The sequence below is a fragment of the Corythoichthys intestinalis genome, chromosome 13, assembly GCF_030265065.1.
Source record: "Corythoichthys intestinalis isolate RoL2023-P3 chromosome 13, ASM3026506v1, whole genome shotgun sequence".
NCBI classification, from domain to species: Eukaryota; Metazoa; Chordata; class Actinopteri; order Syngnathiformes; family Syngnathidae; genus Corythoichthys; species Corythoichthys intestinalis.
The window spans coordinates 13,094,533-13,114,601 of record NC_080407.1 but is presented as its reverse complement, the minus strand read 5'-3'; the positions used below and the strand labels follow the sequence as shown (position 1 = coordinate 13,114,601).

The 20,069-nt window shown below is 40.8% G+C and overlaps 1 protein-coding gene across 3 annotated transcripts in view; it reads left to right on the top strand.

The window, feature by feature from the left end:
* Positions 1-19,828, top strand: part of chchd3a (coiled-coil-helix-coiled-coil-helix domain containing 3a) — a 127,079-nt gene extending 107,251 nt beyond the window's left edge. For 2 of the 3 annotated variants that reach the window (XM_057855303.1, XM_057855301.1), the window contains exons 8-10: positions 4,378-4,513; positions 4,674-4,708; positions 17,346-19,828. In XM_057855303.1, the coding sequence (XP_057711286.1) occupies positions 4,378-4,513; positions 4,674-4,708; positions 17,346-17,355 (181 nt within the window). In that variant the 3' untranslated portion in view covers positions 17,356-19,828. The remainder of the gene's footprint in view (positions 1-4,377; positions 4,514-4,673; positions 4,709-17,345) is intronic. The other variant, XM_057855302.1, reaches the window with a different exon arrangement.
* The last annotated feature ends 241 nt before the right edge of the window (positions 19,829-20,069 follow it).

Genomic DNA, 20,069 nt, shown 5'->3' with positions numbered 1-20,069 from the left:
TTGTGGTAAAAAGGCTTAACTCTATAAACAACCTGGACCTTCACAATGCATTTCAGACTAACTAGCAGCTAAGTAGCAGCGTTATTTCAAAGCTGAGCTGTAACTTTTGACCGTAAAACACGGAGCATTTCGTTTATCAATTACATGGGACTTTCTACTGTCAGCTAGAGCTAACTAACTGTTACTTCCAGCAATGATAAATCCTCACTTTCTTGAAAAACCTTCTTATGTCCATCTATTCACGACGGGCGGGTTTTTGGTCCTAGCTGCTACTTTTATGTTCATTTTCATGATAGATGATACTGGATTGTGGGCGTAGCGGCACCATTGTCGTTGAGATTAACTTAAACAGCTTCCTTACTGCAGAGCCAGCACAAAAAAATTCATCAAAAAAATCCTTATTCTCTGTCCCTTTTCTCTCCCTCAAGAGTCCATTACTGGTGATAAACACTGCGCTTTGTATCAGCGGGATGCACCTGGCATTAGCACGGATGCCTAAGAAAGTAATTAGCGGTCCATCTATTCTCAGTGGATGCCAACAGGCAGTGTAATGAATGAGTGCCAAGATCCATACGAGGAAGGTTGCGAAGATTTCTGTTCTTTACTACCCTGATGCGGAACGATCAGTGTTGGCCTCGAGGGGTGGAACAGTACATGTATTTAGATTCGGAAATTTCTGGTAGAGGCGTACTGAGTAGAACAAAATGACATCTATCACTACACACAGATTATGCCTCCCCTTACCATTCCTGTACGACCCTTTGACTGTTATACTGCGATTATCTGTGACCTGCACAGGCAAGGACATTCCAAAACCATGCGGTGATATTCATGTGAAGCACATCAGTTTCCTGCTGCATTGCACTCTGGGTAATGACCCATCGTTTCTCCAATCCCCAGCTTTGCATCTAACAGGGGGATAATTTCTCACTCCAGAGGGGCAACTCAAACATCTGATTGTGACGACGGGGGACCCGACTCAAAGTCGCTGACGGGCCACAAAAAAGCCTTTCACGGATGTTTTAGTGCGGCCGACGGAGTTTCCTGGGCACTGGCGTGAACAAAATGATGACGGCGCCATTAGCATTATAGCCCTCACGTGCGCACATGTCGTCATTACGGATCTTTATGGGCTGTGGGAAGCGTCAGACAAAAGCAGTTAAACATCGGACAATACATGCCAGCACGCGTGCTTTTCCGTGCCGAAGTCAAGCGTAACGTGGAGCCCCGCCATCTGGGAAATACCGGTTTGGACTGCGGTGCTAAAGTCACAGTAGGCCTTGGGGATGCGCTGAGTGCACCAAGCGGGTGATGGCTTGCCTTCAAACAGACGCTTTGCACTCAAGTTTTACAGCACTTTTCATAAGTTTCTTTAAAAAAAAAAAAAGAGCTATATGAGCAGACTTTCAGGGAGCTTTTATTGATCAGTGTTGGACACGTTGGCCCCGTGGCGTGCCGTGTCGGCTGGGGGGCTGCGGCGGCGGTTCGTGGCCCGGGTGGGCGGACGGGGTTGGGAACGGGCGTGGGGTTGATGGTGCGTCCCCTCTTGCCATCCCCGAGGGCCGGTAAATGGGCGCGCGGGTGGCCCGGGGGACCACCTTGGATTCCGGGGGGGGGGGGATGAGGGCTCCTTTGCTGGGCTGCGGGAGAAGGGATGGGCTGCACTGCCCTCCCCGGGCTGGCTGGGTGGCGGCCGTGGCCCTGTGTCGGCGCCCGCGTGGCGTCTCCGCTCGTCTGCGTGGCTGCTGCGTGCCCGGCGGGGCCTGCGTGCGGCTGGATGTTATTGGGCGCGCTCGGGCGGGGGGGCCCGGTGCCGGGATTGGTGATGGGGCGGCGTAGGGTCGGTCACCAACGGGCTTACACTCACCAGGGATTCACACCATTACTCTGTTCTAAATCGCAGAGATGATTTGTGTACACTCTACCCCTCTCTATCACTTAGCTTATAGACTCCCCCACCTTCTTCCCTCTCTTTCCCTGGTCAACAGGCCCCCCACATGGTGTCAACCGGAAATACATTAGCTGACGATAGCACCAACATATTAGAAGTTAGTGTAGTTAGGCGTTCAATGTATTTCTTGTTGTTGTGTTCCTTCTCTTCTCTTGTGTTTCTTTTCTTCTGTTCCCCCATAACCCCTTCCTGTTCACTGTTTTGTCATAATAAATGAGGTATGTTGAATGATCACAAAGGGAGTATGTCAGACTCTCGATGTGAAACATTAAAACTGTTCAGACTATCCGGGCCCTTAGACTTCCATTCTCCGTGTCAAACAGCTGAATAGGACAGGTTTTAAAAAATAAATAAATATATGAATTTTTTTTTTTTTTTTTAAGTGTTGGGCATGTTACTTTAAGAAAAGTAATTAGTTATAGTTACTCACGACTTCTTCCAAAAAGTAACTGAGTTAGGAACTGAATTACTCTATAGTAAAAACAACTAGTTAACAGGGGAAATAATTATTTCCATTTCTTTAAAAAGAAGTTGTATGTCAAAGAATTTGAAATTTTCTGAGCAGTATTCGAGTCAGTTGAATAGAGAAGAACAGATAGGTAGTTGTGTTATAGAACCTTGTAATATTTATTGCACCTCACCAGCAACAGATTTATCCTACATTAGAAGTGCAACAAAAATAAACAGTAAACAACATCATAAAATAACAATCAGCAGTAAACGATAGAAAGTGAGTTTAATCTATTAAATCCAACTCTCACAACCTGAGATAACTGGTCAAGTAGACATAGCCTACTCTAACTCACTAGGTGAAGAATGGCTGCAATGAAAACAGAAAACAGGGTATGAGCAATAATACATCCTGGTTTGACTTCACTTTCCACCTTGAAAGGCTTAGTCTCACTGCCACTGCAGAGAACTGTTGCTGACATGTTGTCATGCAGGGGCCGCAAGATCCTGATGTTCTTTTCTGGACATGCACTTATTGCATTGCTTGTTGCATATTCACTCATGCAGCATAAAGAAAGCATCTGCAATATTGACAAAACAGGCAAGCTGGAAGCTTCCTGTAGAAGCCTGCCTTTAAGCTGCTGTTGGGTCTTTTCGGGGTCCGACAGTCGGTTAGCGGCGGCCACAGTTGCCCACACAGATGCCTGATCAAAATCCATTTCTATCGGCTTATTTATTTTGTAAATCGGCTTATGGCCAATGTTGGAAAAAGTTCATACGGTCCCTGACAAAAGTCTTGTCGCTTATCCATTTTGTAGAAATAGTTGCTAATATCCTGACTTTTAATTGTTCAATTGGTTTCAGAAATGGCTCATATGAAAGCTAAGACCCTGTTTTGTGGCAAAAGGTGGATTTTTCAGATGAATCTTCCATTGAATTACACCACAGTCGCCGCAAATATTGCAGGAGACCTACTGGAGCCCGCATGGATCCAAGATTCACTCAGAAAACAGTGAAGTTTGGTGGTGGCAAAATCATGGTCTGGGGTTACATCCAGTATGGGGGTATGCGAGAGAACTGCAGGGTGGAAGGCAACATAAATAGTCTGAAATATCAACAAATTTTAGCTGCCTCTTACATTCCTAACTATAAAAAGGGACAAATTCTGCAGCAGGATGGTGCGCCATCGCATACTTCGATCTCTACCGCAGAGTTCCTCAAGGCAAAGAAGATCAAGATCCTCCAGGACTGGCCAGCCCAGTCACCAGACATGAACGGGATAAACGTGGAAGCATGGAAGACGAAATCCAAGAATGTTGATGAACTCTGGGAGGCATGCAAGACTGCTTTCTTTGATGTTCCTGATGACTTCATCAATAAATTGTATGAATCCTTGCCGAACCGCATGAATGCAGTCCTTCAAGCCCATGGAAGTCATACAAAATATTAAATTTGGATCTCACGGCAGCACTACTTAATTCGCTTATGTTATGTAACATATTTTTCTATTTGAAGCACATTATTTGATCAATTTTCACACTACTTTCTGTAGACGACAAAACTTTTGTCTTGCCAAAATTTGACCTTGATGTCTTCATTAAATGATAAATCTTTTTTTCACTGACACAAATATATTTTTGTACATTCAACATGATTTGGGAGGGTCTTAGCTTTCATATAAGCCATTTCTGAAACCAGTTGAAGAATTAAAAGTCAGGTTACGAGCAATTGTTTCTACAAAATGGATAAGCGACAAGGCTTTTGTCAGGGACTGTATAGCGACCAGCCGATATAGCAGTCGATCTCCAGTTCTTAACAATTCAAATGGATTTAATAATCATAATTTAACATCAATTGCAGTGAAAGACCACAGATGTTCATTACTTTATTGTCATTTTTACATGCCTTAGCCCCTGTTTTGTCATTTTTTTCCACCTTAGGTTCCCTCATTTAATCATTCTCTCTTATTTTCACAGACGCTACGACACATACCCAGTATGTGCTGACCTGCAGGGCCAGATCCTCGCGTGCTACAAAGAAAACGCCGGCAAAACCCTCCATTGCTCCAACATAGCAGCCATGTATCTTCAGTGTGTCAACAATGCTAAACAGGTGCGCGGTTTGGATGTGGTTGAACATCATTTCATTCTTTACCTCATATTCTGCATGGCGGCCTGCTTGTTGAAATTCAAAGTGCTGCTGGCTTTGCCTTTGTTTAAACAATCCAAAATGTCGGAATTCTGAAAATAACTCACTTGTTTTGTCTGTGAAGAAAAATAAGCATGCGGCTTCAAGAAAAGACGACATGTAAGTTGTCTTCACTTCATTCTGTGAGAATTTAGTAAAGCAGCGAATTATCATGTTTCAGTGACGTTGACGGCGATAGACGTCCAGTCAAAATGGATTGGACGTCTGCCGCGATCAATTGCAGCCAATGAGTTTAAGAGCTAAATTTGGTCTTTACATTCAAAAACACATGGATAAAAGATGGACAAAAAGTTCAACTAAATTCTCACAACCGCATCCTTCAGCTCATTAGCTTCAACCTATACTCTTAGACACTAACATACCGTATAGTTTCCATGTGGCTCTTAGTACCCGAATAAAGCCTCGTCGTGCTGCAATGATTAATCGATTAACTCGAGTAATTCGATTAGAAAAAAAGATTCGAATTGAATTTTGCTGCCTCGAATATTCGATTAATTAAAGTGGCGATATAATTAGTGTTGCACCGATACCTTTTTTTGGGCCCGATACCGATACAGATACCTGGCTGTGCATTATCGGCCGTTACCGATACCATTCAGATACCACTCTGTTTGCCCCAAAAAATACATATACATATATATATATATATATATATATATATATATATATACATATATATATATGTGTATACATATATATATATGTATACATATGTATGAGGGATGCAACGATACAGTTAAGTCACGGTTCGGTACGATTTTCGATACAATTCAATACATTTAATGCTCTGAAACAGAAAATACAACTGTTATTATTATTATTATTATTATCATTATTTTTATTTATTTGCTAACAAGCAAAAATAACAGTGCCATCATATAAACAAGCATTTTAGTGCATAATTTTTATGAGCTTACGTCTTACTGATTTGAAGAAATTTTGTATATAAGTGCTGAGAACAATCTTTACTGTTTGTAAAGTGGGGCACACTGTTGATTGCTGCAGCTCTCTTAGCAGCTATATTTACCATATAAGCAAAACATCCTATTTGTGGTCCATCTGTAACATGTACTGAATTAACAGTATTTGCAGCATTATCTATAGTCACTGGTATGGATTGATTTGGCCTGCTTAACTTCCATTCAGTCATGGCGGTTTCTAATTCATCAATGTAGTATATGGACTACGCGTCGCTCTGGGGTCACGCAGCTAATGGCATGGGATCTAATGTAACACATCTAGGTTGCTATTTGATGATATCTAGTGTGTGCGCGCGAGAGAGTAGGCATGGGATCTAACATGGGACATCTAGGTTCCTTTTTGATTATATCTTGTGTGCGCGCTGCGCCGCTTGAGTGTTTTTCGGCCACAGAAGTCACTTCTGCTCATTACTGCACAACACCAGCATATGACAATCGACTTTCATAAACAGGACGAGTTTGAAGTACGGCACTCTTAATTTGCCACTCATTGTTCATCATGAAACCATGAGTTTGCTTAGTCTCCCACGGTCTTAACCTCTCTGATCCCATCAACGGTACAACAGCAGGAGTTAGCTTACGCATGCTAATCGTTTGTGAATGCCATGTTAGATGGGCATCGTAACATCGCGGATATACGTTGTAGTGTACATCCTTAATATTGAAGAGGAAGGTGTTAATTTCGTTTGGTAATTTCGAGACAAAGACATACAGATGCCATGCATCGGGATTTGGGAAATCAGCTCACGTGGGGAAGACAGTACATTTGCGTTCAAGTGATGCCAGTAGATGGTATCGGCGCCCTAAATGTTGGATCTCGTCGATACCAATACCACCAATTCGGGGCCGGATCAGCGCCCCCTGCCGATACTGGTATCGGTGCAACTTTAGTTGTAATGGTTTGTTTTGAAAGTGTTTGCATTTAGTTTTATTATTTTGGGTGGATACACTGCCCTCTAGTGGCGACAGTGAATAGGACATACCTCATTTCACATGGCTGAATCCAGTTGCTCCCTGTTAAGACCAACATAAGCTAAGTTTTTGTTTGAGTTTTTTTTTAATGCATTCGTAATTTCGTTTAGTGGTATATTTAGCCCTTTTTTGTTGGAATATCTGTTTGAACCATTTGTTAAGCGCATTGTAAAAAAAATTTTTTTTTGTTTTTTAAAGTTAGCATTTTGTAGCATTTAAGCTAGCTCGATTATTCGAACTGAATAGTTCAATTAATCGACTACTAACATAATCGATTCCTGCACCTTTAGCATAGATGCGCTTTCACACTAGCTTACGACAACGCAGGTTAACGCTTTCGTTCCTCAGAATGCATCCGCGGCCTGTCTATTTGCACCAAGGCGTCGGGAATACTGCGGTAGTGCAGAATTGTCGAATGGCAGGGTCGCAGGTGGTCGTCGCAAAAAGTCTCGATTAAATACTGATGAGTGAAGAAATTAGATTTTCTTTGTGAATATGCCATAACTCACCTAAAGTGTCTGAATCCAGATGCTCCCTGTTAAGACCAACATTAAGTATGCTTTTCTTTGAGCCGATATGTTTGTTTATGCGTTCGTTATTTAGTTCAGAAGTATATTTAGCAGTTTTCTGAGGGAATATGTGTTTGATGGGGGAGGGAAAACCTAGCATTTTATAGCATTTATGCTAGCAGACTTTTACTATGTAAGTTAGCCAATTGTTCTTTTGTTTTACTTAGATCCTCATTTATATATTTTGATTTATACCGTTTGAGGCTCAGCTCAGGTATTTTAATTTTCAGTGTTCTTTATCCGATTACTCGATTATTTGAACTGGTTCATCAATTAATCGACTACTCAAATAATCGATAGCTGCAGCCCTAAAGCGTACAGTACCCGACAAAAGTTTTGTCGCTTATTCATTTTGTAGAAACAATCGCTAATAACCTGACTTTTAATAATTCAATCGGTTTCAAAAATAGCTCATATAAAAGCTAAGAACCTCCCAAATGATGTTGAATGTACAAAAATATATTTGTTTCACTGAAAAAAGATGCATCATTTAATGAAGACATCAAGGTCAAATTTTGGCAAGACAAAAGATTTGTCGCCTACAGAAAGTAGTGTGAAAATTGAACAAAGAATGTACTTCAAATACAAAAATAATGTTACATAACATAAGCGAATTAAGTAGCGGTGCTGTGAGATCCAAATTTAATATTTTGTATGACTTCCATGGGCTTCGGCAAGGATTCATACAATTTATTGATGAAGTCATCAGGAACATTATAGAAAGCAGTCTTGCATGCCTCCCAGAGTTCATCAACATTCTTGGGTTTCGTCTTCCATGCTTCCTCTTTCATCCTACCCCAGACATGCTCAATGATGTTCATGTCTGCTGACTGGGCTGGGCAGTCCTGAAGGATCTTGATCTTCTTTGCCTTGAGGAACTTTGAGGTAGAGATTGAAGTATGCAATGGCACACCATCCTACTGCAGAATTTGTCCTTTTTTATGGTCAGGAATGTAAACTGTAGCTAAGATTTGTTGATATTTCAGACTATTTATCTCTCAGGGTGCAGACAGTAAAAAAAAAAAAAAAAAAAAAACGTGTGGCATTTGTCAAGGCCCACAGCCTGTCAAAAGGATAGACGCTGGAAAAGTGGCAAAAGGTGGATTTTTCAGATGAATCTTCCATTGAATTACACCACAGTCGCCACAAATATTGCAGGAGACCTACTGGAGTCCGCATGGATCCGAGATTTGTTTGTTGTTTTGTGGTTACCGTAATTTTTGGACTATAAGGCGTACCTGACTATAAGCCACCACCCAGCAAATTTGAGATGTAAACAGCATTTTTTCATAGATGAGCAGCTCTGGACTATTAGCCGCAGCTGTCCTCACTGTATTATGCGATATTTACACCAAAAGATATTAACCGGTAGCACTCTATTTGACAGCGGCATCATGCGACTGTCATAAGACCAAATGAACCACCATGAATCTTTAAACAAATTGGCTGCAAAGCTTCATTGCTTCAAGAAGCCTCATTTGGCCATCACTGCTCCTTTAGGGTAGATAGTCAACCTCTGCTGCCACCTGCTTTCAGCACTGTTGTCGTCCAACATGCCCCTTAGCATTCATTGCAGCGCTGCAGATGTAAATAACAATGAAAATTCATGTTCTGTGCTAATTATTTCTTCAGTTACTGTTCCAGTTGTTTCATTAATTGCTAGTTATGGTATTTGGTAAAACTTCATGGTATTTGGTAACACTTTATTTGACAGTGGCGTCATAAGACTGTCATAAGACCATCATAACTACGACTTGACACTGCCATGAGCATTTACGAATGCTTATGACAGATGTCATTTTGTGTCATCCAGCAAATGATCCCACTTTTGAATGGATGTAAAAGATCCGAGCTGTACATAAATGGAGATAGTGACATAATGTGCTGGATGACACTAAATGATAACTGTCATATGCATTCATTAATGCCCATGATAGTGTCATGTCATAATAATGACAGTCATATGATGCCGCTGTCAAATAAAGTGTTACCTATTAACCCAAATGAATCAACAAATAAACCACAGTGGACTATAAGCCGCAGGATTATAATTGACGGAAAAAAGTAGCGGTTTATAGTCCAGAAATTAGAGTACATCATTACCAAAATCATAGTCTGGGCTCACATCCAGTATGGGGGTGTGCGAGAGATCTGCAGGGTGGAAGGCAACATAAATAGTCTGAAATGTCAACAAATCTTTGCTGCCTCTTACATTCCTGAACATAAAAAGGGACAAATTCTGCATACTTCAATCTTTACCTCGAAGTTCCTCAAGGCAAAGAAGATCAAGATCCTCCAGGACTGGCCAGCCCAGTCACCAGACATGAACATCATTGAGCATGTCTAGGGTAGGATGAAAGAGGAAGCATGGAAGATGAAACCCAAAAATGTTTATTAACTCTGGGAGGCATGCAAGAGTGCTTTCTTTGATGTTCCTGATGACTTCATCAATAAATTGTATGAATCCTTGTGTATATATATACTTTTGTACATTGAACATCGTTTGGGAGGGTCTTAGCTTTCTAATGAGCCGTTTCTGAAACCAATTGAATAAGTAAAAGTCAGGTTATTAGCAATTGTTTCTACAAAATGGATACGCTACAAGACTTTTGTCAGGGACTGTAGATCACCAGTTCTAAAATCCCTTATTTCCCTAACACCTGCCGACATGGGTGGTCGCCTGTGTGTGTTTTAATGTCATTACACTACGACACCATTCATCTCTGCACAAGTCTCTTCCCCTCGTGCCAAGTTGAAATGTAGTCGCACTAAAGCCACTCGGGTGGATGCTAACTTGATTTCCGCGCACTTACTATGCGAACTGTAACCGGCACTAGCGCCCCAAAAAGAGTGATTTACATTCATGGAGCTTTTTTATTAGATTTTTTTTCTCTTTTGCAATTTCATTGTTTTTACAGCAAATGAGGTGAACTACTCTCGCGCAGGCTTACGGGCATTAGTATTAGATATGAAAGTCACATGCAGGTTTTTAAGCTTGGCGTCATGTAAATGGCAAGGATGTTTTATTCATGGCGTGGGTGCGCTGCGTTTTAGCAGCAGCTACCTGTAGCCACGTCAGGGTGCCGTTACATGATTTTGGAAATTGTTTTGAAACCAGCCTGCCGACGATATGGTAATCCCGCCCCGTGTTTATCGCCCCACGGCAATCGCAGAACACTCTTGCTTGTCTGGGCTTTATCTGACTTGTTTTTCAAGTCATTAGGTGCCAAAGAGTCACTTTTGCGATAAGGCTCCAAAGCAATAATATGCAGAGTGACGAAGAAAACAGAAAAACGAAAGAAGAATGATGCTGATAACGATGACCACGATTAGGATGTTTACACTGCTTTATCAGAGCCAAAGCAGGAAGCTGCACGGGCATACGAATGTCAAAAGTTGCCTTTCTGACCCCGCCGACGAGCCGAGCGGGCTTTCAACTCGGATCTAGTCGTCCTTCCTTGCCCTTGATCTCTAATCTCGATTAAAAACCGCAGCAACGACTCCCCCAAATCTCGCTTTTGTAAGATTGACTCGTCGGTCCGAGCCAGACGGGACAACAGCAGGCTTTTGTCGCTGATAATTACTCTTATCGCCACAGTCATTGATGACATTTCGACCCACTTCCACTGCCTTTAACGCCCCGGTCGCAGTCTCCCATCGTCCTTAGTCGCATTTCTAATGCATTCAGCACTTAACACATCCAGACAGCAAACAGTGAGTCGAAGACAGCCGAAGGGCAAGCGGGATAAAACCCGGCTCGTTCCCTCTCGGCGAGTTTATCGCCCTTCCCGATCTACGCTTCGTCCGCCGTCGCGCTTCCTCATTGAGTATTCCCGCCGCATGAATGGCCCTTGCTCCCTATCTTTCCCTTGTCCACTTCATTTCTTCCCTTGACCCTTTTGTCGCTCTGCCTCGCATCCTCGAGCTGCGTTTGTGCTCTTAGAGCTTTGCAAGTGTGTCAATGAAGAAGAAGCAGCTTGGACAAATACCGTGGGGCAAATAAGTATTTAGTCAACCAACAATTGTGCAGGTTGTACTTGAAAAGATTAGAGAGGCCTGTAATTGTCAACATGGGTAAACCTCAACCATGAGAGACAGAATGTGGAAAAAAAAAACAGAAAATCACATTGTTTGATTTTTTTTTTTTAAAGAATTTATTTACAAATTAGAGTGGAAGGTAAGTATTTGGTCAACTACAAACAGGATTTCTGTCTGTCAAAGAGGTCTAACTTCTAACGAGGCTTCACTCGTTACCTGTATTAATGGCACCTGTTTCAACTCATTATCCGTATAAAAGACACCTGTCCACAACATCAGTCAGTCACACTCCAAACTCTACTATGGCCAAGACCAAAGAGCTGTCGAAGGACACCAGAGACAAAATTGTAGACCTGCACCAGGCTGGGAAGACTGAATCTGCAATAGGTAAAACGTTTGGTGTAAAGAAATCAACTGTGGGAGTCATTATTATAAAATGGAAGGCATACAAGACCACTGATAATCACCCTCGATCTGGGGCTCCATGCAAGATCTCACCCCGTGGCGTCAAAATGACAACAAGAACGGTGAGCAAAAATCCCAGAACCACACGGGGGGACCTAGTGAATGACCTACAGAGAGCTTGGACCACAGTAACAAAGGCTACTATCAGTAACACAATGCGTCGCCAGGGACTCAAATCCTACACTGCCAGACGTGTCCCCCTGCTGAAGCCAGTACACGTCCAGGCCCGTCTGCGGTTCGCTAGAGAGCATTTGGATGATCCAGAAGAGGACTGGGAGAATGTGTTATGGTCAGATGAAACCAAAATAGAACTTTTTGGTAGAAACACAGGTTCTCGTGTTTGGAGGAGAAAGAATACTGAATTGCATCCGAAGAACACCATACCCACTGTGAAGCATGGGGGTGGACACATCATGCTTTGGGGCTGTTTTTCTGCAAAGGAACCAGGACAACTGATCTGTGTAAAGGAGAGAATGAATGTGGGCATGTATCGAGAGATTTTGAGTGAAAATCTCCTTCCATCAGCAAGGGCATTGAAGATGAGACATGGCTGGGTCTTTCAGCATGACAATGATCCCAAACACACAACCAGGGCAACAAAGGAGTGGCTTCGTAAGAAGCATTTCAAGGTCCTGGTGTGGCCTAGCCAGTCTCCACATCTCAACCCCATAGAAAATCTGTGGAGGGAGTTGAAAGTCCATGTTGCCCAAAACATCACTGCTATAGAGGAGATCTGCATGAGGAATGGGCCAAAGTACCAGCAACAGTGTGTGAAAAGCTTGTGAAGAGTTAAAGAAAATGTTTGGCCTCAGTTATTGCCAACAAAGGGTACATAACAAATTACTGAGATGAACTTTTGGTACTGACCAAATACTTTTTTTCCACCATGATTTGCAAATGCATTATTTAAAAATCAAACAATGTGATTTTCTGTTTTTTTTTTTCCACATTCTGGCTCTCATGGTTGACGTTTACTCATTTTGACAATTACAGGCTTCTCTAATATTTTCAAGTGGGAGAACTTGCACAATTAGCGGTTGACTAAATAATTATTTGACCCACTGTAAGTCCAAAGCATACAGCTATGGCGCTGTTGCTCTTAAGAGTTTTGATCAAAGAATAGAACACTTTTGGACTATGGCCCTCCTTTTTTACACTTTTGGCCAAAAGTATTGGCACCCCTGCAATTCCGTCAGATAATGCTCAATTTCTCCCAGAGAATGATTGCAATTACAAATGCTTTGGTATTTATATCTTCATTTATTTTGCTTTAAATAAAAAAACATAAAACAGAATGGAATAAACATTAAATCATTATCATTTTACACAAAACTCAAAAAAAAAAAAAAAAAAAGAACAACCTTTGAAAAATCATGTGATGCTTGTCAGGGAAGTTCAATTTTGAACCCCGGGACAAGTATCAACAATCAGCTCAAATAAGAGAAGAGAATCAAACTCAGCCATGGATTGCCTGCTTCAAAGACTTTATAAACAAGATATATATCAAGGGTACAAATGGTGTGATCCAGACAGAACCTGTGACCACGCAGAAGTACAATGAGAATACAAAAGTCAATTATACACTATATGCTTGTTGAAAGGGTGTTGCTTACTACGAAACGATACCTACTGTGAAAACATAAGTGAAAGTTATTACTGCCCAACTCTGGTGATTTTCCACAGAAAAACATCCTGAGTTACATACAACCTTGGAAACTAGCTGTAGCTGGTGCGAAAGGGAGTCGAATCAGATAAGGCAGTCCACAGAAACCCATTGTAATATGTTCAAAGGAATAGTTGCAGCACACAAACCTGTATACAGTCTCACAAAACATAGTTTTACAGCAGTTATGTGTTTGAGAAGCCTGAATATAATCTTTCACAAAGCTTCTCTAATTTTAGTAATTACCAGCACTTGTTACTTACCTGTGGTGCATAACAGGTGGTGGCAATAACTAAATCACACTTGCAGCCAGTTAAAATGGATTAAAGTTGACTCAACCTCTTTCCTGTGTCCGTGTGTGTACCACATTGAGCATGGAGAAAAGAAAGAAGACCAAAGAACTGTCTGAGGATTTGAAAAGCAAAATTGTGAGGAAGCATGGGCAATCTCGTGGCTACAAAGACCTGAATGTTCCTTTGTCTACTGTGCGCAATGTCATCAATAAGTGTAAAGCCCATGGCCGTTATGAATGGCAACCCATTGATGTGGATCCAAATCACAGATCTGGCGACCAGAATAGTGAATGTTCGTATTTAATAAGTACAATACAACAAAGGTAGCACGCCAAAAATGCGAGTATAACAAAGTACAACTAAGTGAGCACGCCAGAAAACGCGAGCATAACAAAGTACAACCAGAAGAGCAAACTATAGACCCTACCCACCTGACGTCACAACTCCTTCCTCCTGACTGGTGCCGCCCAATTGTCCGTCAACACATCATGTTTCCCTGTTACAGCTACGTACATTCCTCCTATTTACGACGTGTTTTTTCTGCTCGTTAACATTAATAATCAAAATGGTGAAGGCGTGTGTGGCGGTCGGTTGCAATAACAGAGAAGATAGACGGAGAAGACGGAGAGACTTGAAGTTCTACCGGATTCCGAGAGACCCGGAGAGAAGAGAGCGAGATGGGCTGCTGCAATTCGACGAGAAAACTGGGCTCCAAACGATTACCACAGATTATGTAGTAGTCATTTTATATCTGGTAAGATGCATTTAATATATATTTAGAGGGTTTTGGGCCGACAACCACAATTAAGATCATTGCTAGGCTAATCGCCGACAACATACACGTATGTATGTAGTGAGAGTGCTATCGCTAAACCATATAAACATTAAAAGCCCTAACTCCATTGACAAACGACATGAAATACATTAGACTTGACAGTGGATGTTAGCAATAACAAAAGATTTTGAATTGAAAATTTCGTAACTCACCTTTCCAAGCACAAGATAGATTCCTGCCGAATTTTCGTAGACGAGGACCTGTTTCACCCAACCAGCAACGAAGTATTTATAAGCCTCCAAGCTCTTAAAGTTTTTCAAACTTTCGTGAGAATAGGCTGATTTTGTGTGGACAAGATAGTTGTACAGTTCAGGGTAGCTAGCAGATGTCAGGCAAATACGGCGGAGACAGCGGGTCAAAAAACATCGATTTAGGCATCAAATATGGATCTGGTGAATGGATAAACTGAAGCTTTTCCACATAACGCCTTTTATGCAATGCATCAAGTGAGTTTACGGCATCTGAAAGCACCGGGTCTTCCATGAAATGCATTATAAATTGCTCGATCAATTGAGACCATTGATAATACAGACACAAAATGACGGACAAGTGGGCGGAACCATACAGCGAGCACGTGATTTTGTGACGTCGGTGGGTAGGGTCTATAGACGCGAATAGCACAGAGTGCAAAAATGTAACTACAAAGTCCAAGAGCATAAAAGTAAAAATGATCACACCATGGCACGACTGTAGAAACGTCTGGAAGCACGAAGGATGATGAGGTACATAAGTAGCAAGCGAACAAGCAATAGTCTGACACTCGTGTATGGTGAAAGGAGTCCTTAAATAATGAGCGCTCCTAATGCACCAGAGGTGTGTTGCAACGGCCCCGCCCATCCAGCTGAATCAGATGCTAGAATAAAAAAAAAAAAAAAACAAGTGAGAAGGCATACAGATATGACAATGGCACTGTGGCTAACCTCCCTAGATGTGCACGGAAAAGAAAAATTGACGAGAGATTTCAACGAAAGATTGTGCGGATGGTGGATAAAGAACCTCGACTAACATCCAAACAAGTTCAAGCTGTCCTGCTGTCCGAGGGTACAACAGTGTCAACTTGTACTATCCGTCGGCGTCTGAATGAAAAAAAACTCAATTATAGCATACCCAGGAAGACCCCACTTCTGACCCGGAGACATAAAAAAGCCAGACTGGAGTTAGCCAAAACTTACCCGAAAAAGCCCAAAACGTTTTGGAAGAATGTTCTCTGGTCAGACGAGACAAAAGTTGAGCTTTTTGGGAAAAGGCATCAACATCAGATTTACAGGGGGAAAAAACGAGGCCTTCAAAGAAAAGAACATCGTCCCCACAGTCAAACATGGCAGATGTTTCCTGATGTTTTGCGGTTGCTTTGCTACCTCTGTCACTGGACTGCTTGACCGTGTGCATGGCATTATGAAGTCTGAAGACTACCAACAATTTTTTCCCAGCATAATGTAGGGCCCAGTGTGAGAAAGCTGTGTCTCCCTTACATGTCTTGGGTCTTCCACCAGGACAATGACCCAAAACACACTTCAAAAAGCACTAGAAAATGGTTTGAAAATGGCCATTTCTAAAGTGGCCAGCAATGAGTCCAGACCTGAATCGCATAGAACACTTGTGGAGAGATCTGAAATTGGCAGTTTGGAGAAGGCACCCTTCAAATCTCATAGACCTGGAGCAGTTAGCCGAAAAAAAAAAAATGGTCTAAAGAAACTCAAAGATGGATACCGGAAGTGGTTGTTCGCTGTTATTTTGTCTCAAGGTTGTGCTACCAAGTATTAGGCTGAGGGTGCCAATACTTTTGTCCCGTCCATTTTCAGAGTTTCGTGTAAAATGATAGTGATTTAAAAAGTTTTTTCATTCTCTTTTGTTTTTTCGAAGATATTACAACCAAAGCATTAGTAATTGCAATCATTTTCTTGGATAAATCGAACATTATCTAACAGAATTGCAGGGGTGCCAATACTTTTGGCCAGCAGTGTAGTCGCTAAAGTTTTGACAAGTGATTCCTCAATATGACCTCGACCAAGGTGACAAGCAGCCTGAGAGTCGATTCTAATTGGTGGAAAGAAAACACGTAAGAGTCCCAATTGGTCATGGAAAATTGGCACCTTAAAGCCAGCTCTTGTCTCATCGATGCTGTCGATTTCTAGCCTCTTCCTGACCAATAAGAAAGGACAAACAAGCACACGGGATGTGAGACTGAACAATAATACCTTGCTCCCCAGTGATCAACTGACTTCACCAAGAATCTATACTTGTTAAAGCGACGGTAGAGAGTTTAAAAACGGGCATCTTTCAATTCTCGTTCCTGGAAATAGTTCAAAATACATGATTACTTACTGCTAAAGGAACAAACGATCAGCTCAGAGTCCGATAATTGGAACCAACGTGTTTGATTCTCTTTTCAAGTAGACTAGTCCAATAGTCCCGAACACTTTGTCATTCGGCATACCATGTTACTAAAGAAAGGTCAATTTGCAGTAAAGCGGAATCACTCTTTAAGTGTAGACTGGCCAAAGCAAGTGGCACTTTTACAGGTTGATCAATAATAATAGGGAGTGTTTTAGAGGATCTGAACTTGTTTAATCCACGAGCCATAGCGCATCACTCTCTCTGAAGCTTTCTCCGTAGCGGGCTCTTTCTTCATCCGTTCTCTAAGGCAGTGTTCATCCGCCGTCTTTAGCTACAGCAGCCCAGTTCAAATAGTTATTGACAGCCAGTGCAGGGATTTGTGGTCGCACTTATCGCGAACACGGAATCCACTGCCCTTGGGTGCTCCCTGGATGGCTCAACCCCCCCCCCCACCCGCATGCCCCACCATCTCTGCTCTTTTTTTGCTGTGCTCGCATGCCTTCCCTATTGTCTTGCCTACCTCGCTTGACATAATCTTCTCTGTTTTGGTTTTATTTCAAGATTTGTTTTTTGTTTGTCTCCAGACCAAGTTGAGGACCGGCGGTTAAGGGAATAACAATGGTGGCACAATCAAGAGTTTATTGTGGGGAAGGATTGATTATCGACTTAGGGGAAAAACTGCAGTAAGATCAAGAAGAGAAGCATGAATCAGCACCGACCCTAATAAAACTCGGATCCAAAGGCAGTGACACTTTCCCGGTTTGAGGCCTTAGGAGTACCAGGATGATCCACCGGAAGCACTCAATGGAAGATAGCAAGCCATACCTGAACTCCTCACGTTTTCCAGCACTCATAGAAAAAGTATGGTAACACTTAACAATAAGGGTCCCTTAATTAACATTTGTTAATGCATTTTTAGACAAAAATGTTTAGGTAACATTATAATAATTAATATAATTGCTTATCTAACATTTGTTTATATATTAATTAACATGAGTTAAAACATTGGTTATGCATTAACTAATGCATTAAATAGACAGTAACTAATGGTTTGGTAAAATAAAAAAATAGGCCTATATTTGGTTAGGGTAAGGGTTTAGGGATAGGTTTTTGTCATATATAATAAGGATGAATATAAAATTCAATTGCACTGGCACAAGTTATGGGAAGTATAAGAAATATTAATATATTTATAATATATTAATATATACACAGGTCATTTTTCTGTCATGTTAGTGAGAGGGGAAGACAAAAGAATAGGAACCCGCCATATTTTACAGACACTTACGGACACGGGTCAAGGCCAACTTGCTATATAGTATATACAGTGGGGAGAACAAGTATTTGATACACTGCCAATTGGCAGTGTATCAAATACTTGTTATCCCCACTGTATAATGCATATATATATATATATATATATATCTCACCAATACATTATATTTATTAATTATACTAACACGTATTATCATAATAATAATAATGATAATGTATAGATATTCTACCAACTACTAAATACAATCCACAACCATATGGATAGTTTTATAACTAGCATTGTAATAATTAGGCCACCATACTTCAAATCATAATATATATATATATATATATATATATATATATATATATACTGGACTGTCTCAGAAAATTAGAATACACAATATTCTAATTTTTTGAGACAGTCCTGTGTATATATACAGGACTGTCTCAGGAAATTAGAATACACAATATTCTAATTTCCTGAGACAGTCAGGAAATTAGAATATTGTGTATTCTAATTAGAATATTGTGTATTCTAATTTTCTGAGACAGTCCAGTATATCTCCATAAATTAATTACATAGCCCCAATCTTTAAGTTTAGGGTTAAGTATACTTAGGGTTATTTATGATTAGGGTTTGTATAAATTAGGGTTATAGCTAGATCGGTATAATTAAGAAAAAGAAAAAGCCTTAAAAAAAAATCCAAATATTCTCTCTGACCTCCCCCTCCCCAAGGGATCCAATTGGATCCAGGGGTTGTGGTTAGGGTTAGGGTTTAGGAATCGGGTTTGTTAATGTAAGCATATATAATTTCTTAGTTAGGGGACACATGTGCTACACTTTACAAGGGTTCAAAAAGCATTCAGTAATGGTTAATAAAGGTCAGGGGGGGACTTAAGCATTTATAATTTCTTAGTTAAGGGACCCATGTGCTACACTTTACAATAAGGGTCCAAAAAACATTCAGTCATGGTTAATTACGGTTAAGTAATACTTATGAGGTACGTTCAATTGAAATAATACCACACTTAAGGTTGGGTGAGCAGCACCCAAGGACTCACAGAGCAATGTTTCTCATTTTAAAATAATCACATACTAGTACCAGTATACATTAATAACTATTTATTAATGCACTCATGTATATGTGAATTAATGTTAAGTAATGTACTATATATATTATAGCTTTAAGTATGGTATTATTTCACGTGAATGTACCTCATAAGTATTACTTAACCTTTATTAACCATTACTGAATGTTTTTTTGGACCCTTATTGTAATGTAGCACATGGGTCCCTTAACTAAAAACTTATAAATGCTTCAATAAACAAACCCTAACCCTACATAGGCCTATATATTTTCTTAATTTTACCAAACTATTAGGTATTGTCTGGTTATGCATTAACCAATGTTAATCAACATATTACTTAAAAAGGGATTATATGAATTAGTGTAATGCTACTTAAACATTATTTATTGTCTTAAAATGCATGAACTAATGCATTAACTTAATGCATTAACTCATGTTAATTAATATATTGATAAATGTTAGATAATGGATTGGTTTATTGTCATGTTACTTAAACATGAGTTATTGTCTAAAAATGCATTAACTACTGTTAATTAAGGGACCCTTATTGTAAAGTGTTACCAAAAGTATTTTTGCAATCAGTCCTGTTTAGATGTTATACATCTATGCACTACTTTCCACAATTTGCACACATTCACGTCTGTGTTGTGCTTTGTCTTCTTAATGTAACTCTCCAGACCACCACATGATTAGAGGAAAATAAAAAGATGCTGCAAGTGTTGTTGAGATTTCCCCTTCTTTTATTAATATTCAGCTTGCGTCGTCTATCCGGCGTGTTTTATGCTAATAACGGCAGGCGTTTTTGATGGAAGCGTGGCCGCGTCATGTGTGCCGCAGCGACATTTTGCGGGAGGCGACCGCACCGGGGAACCGTCGCCAGTTCTCGTGCTCCGTAATCGGTTTTGTTATTTCTGTTCTTCTTTTCCCCCCGCCGTGTCCCTGCTCAGTCTCCCGGGCTAATG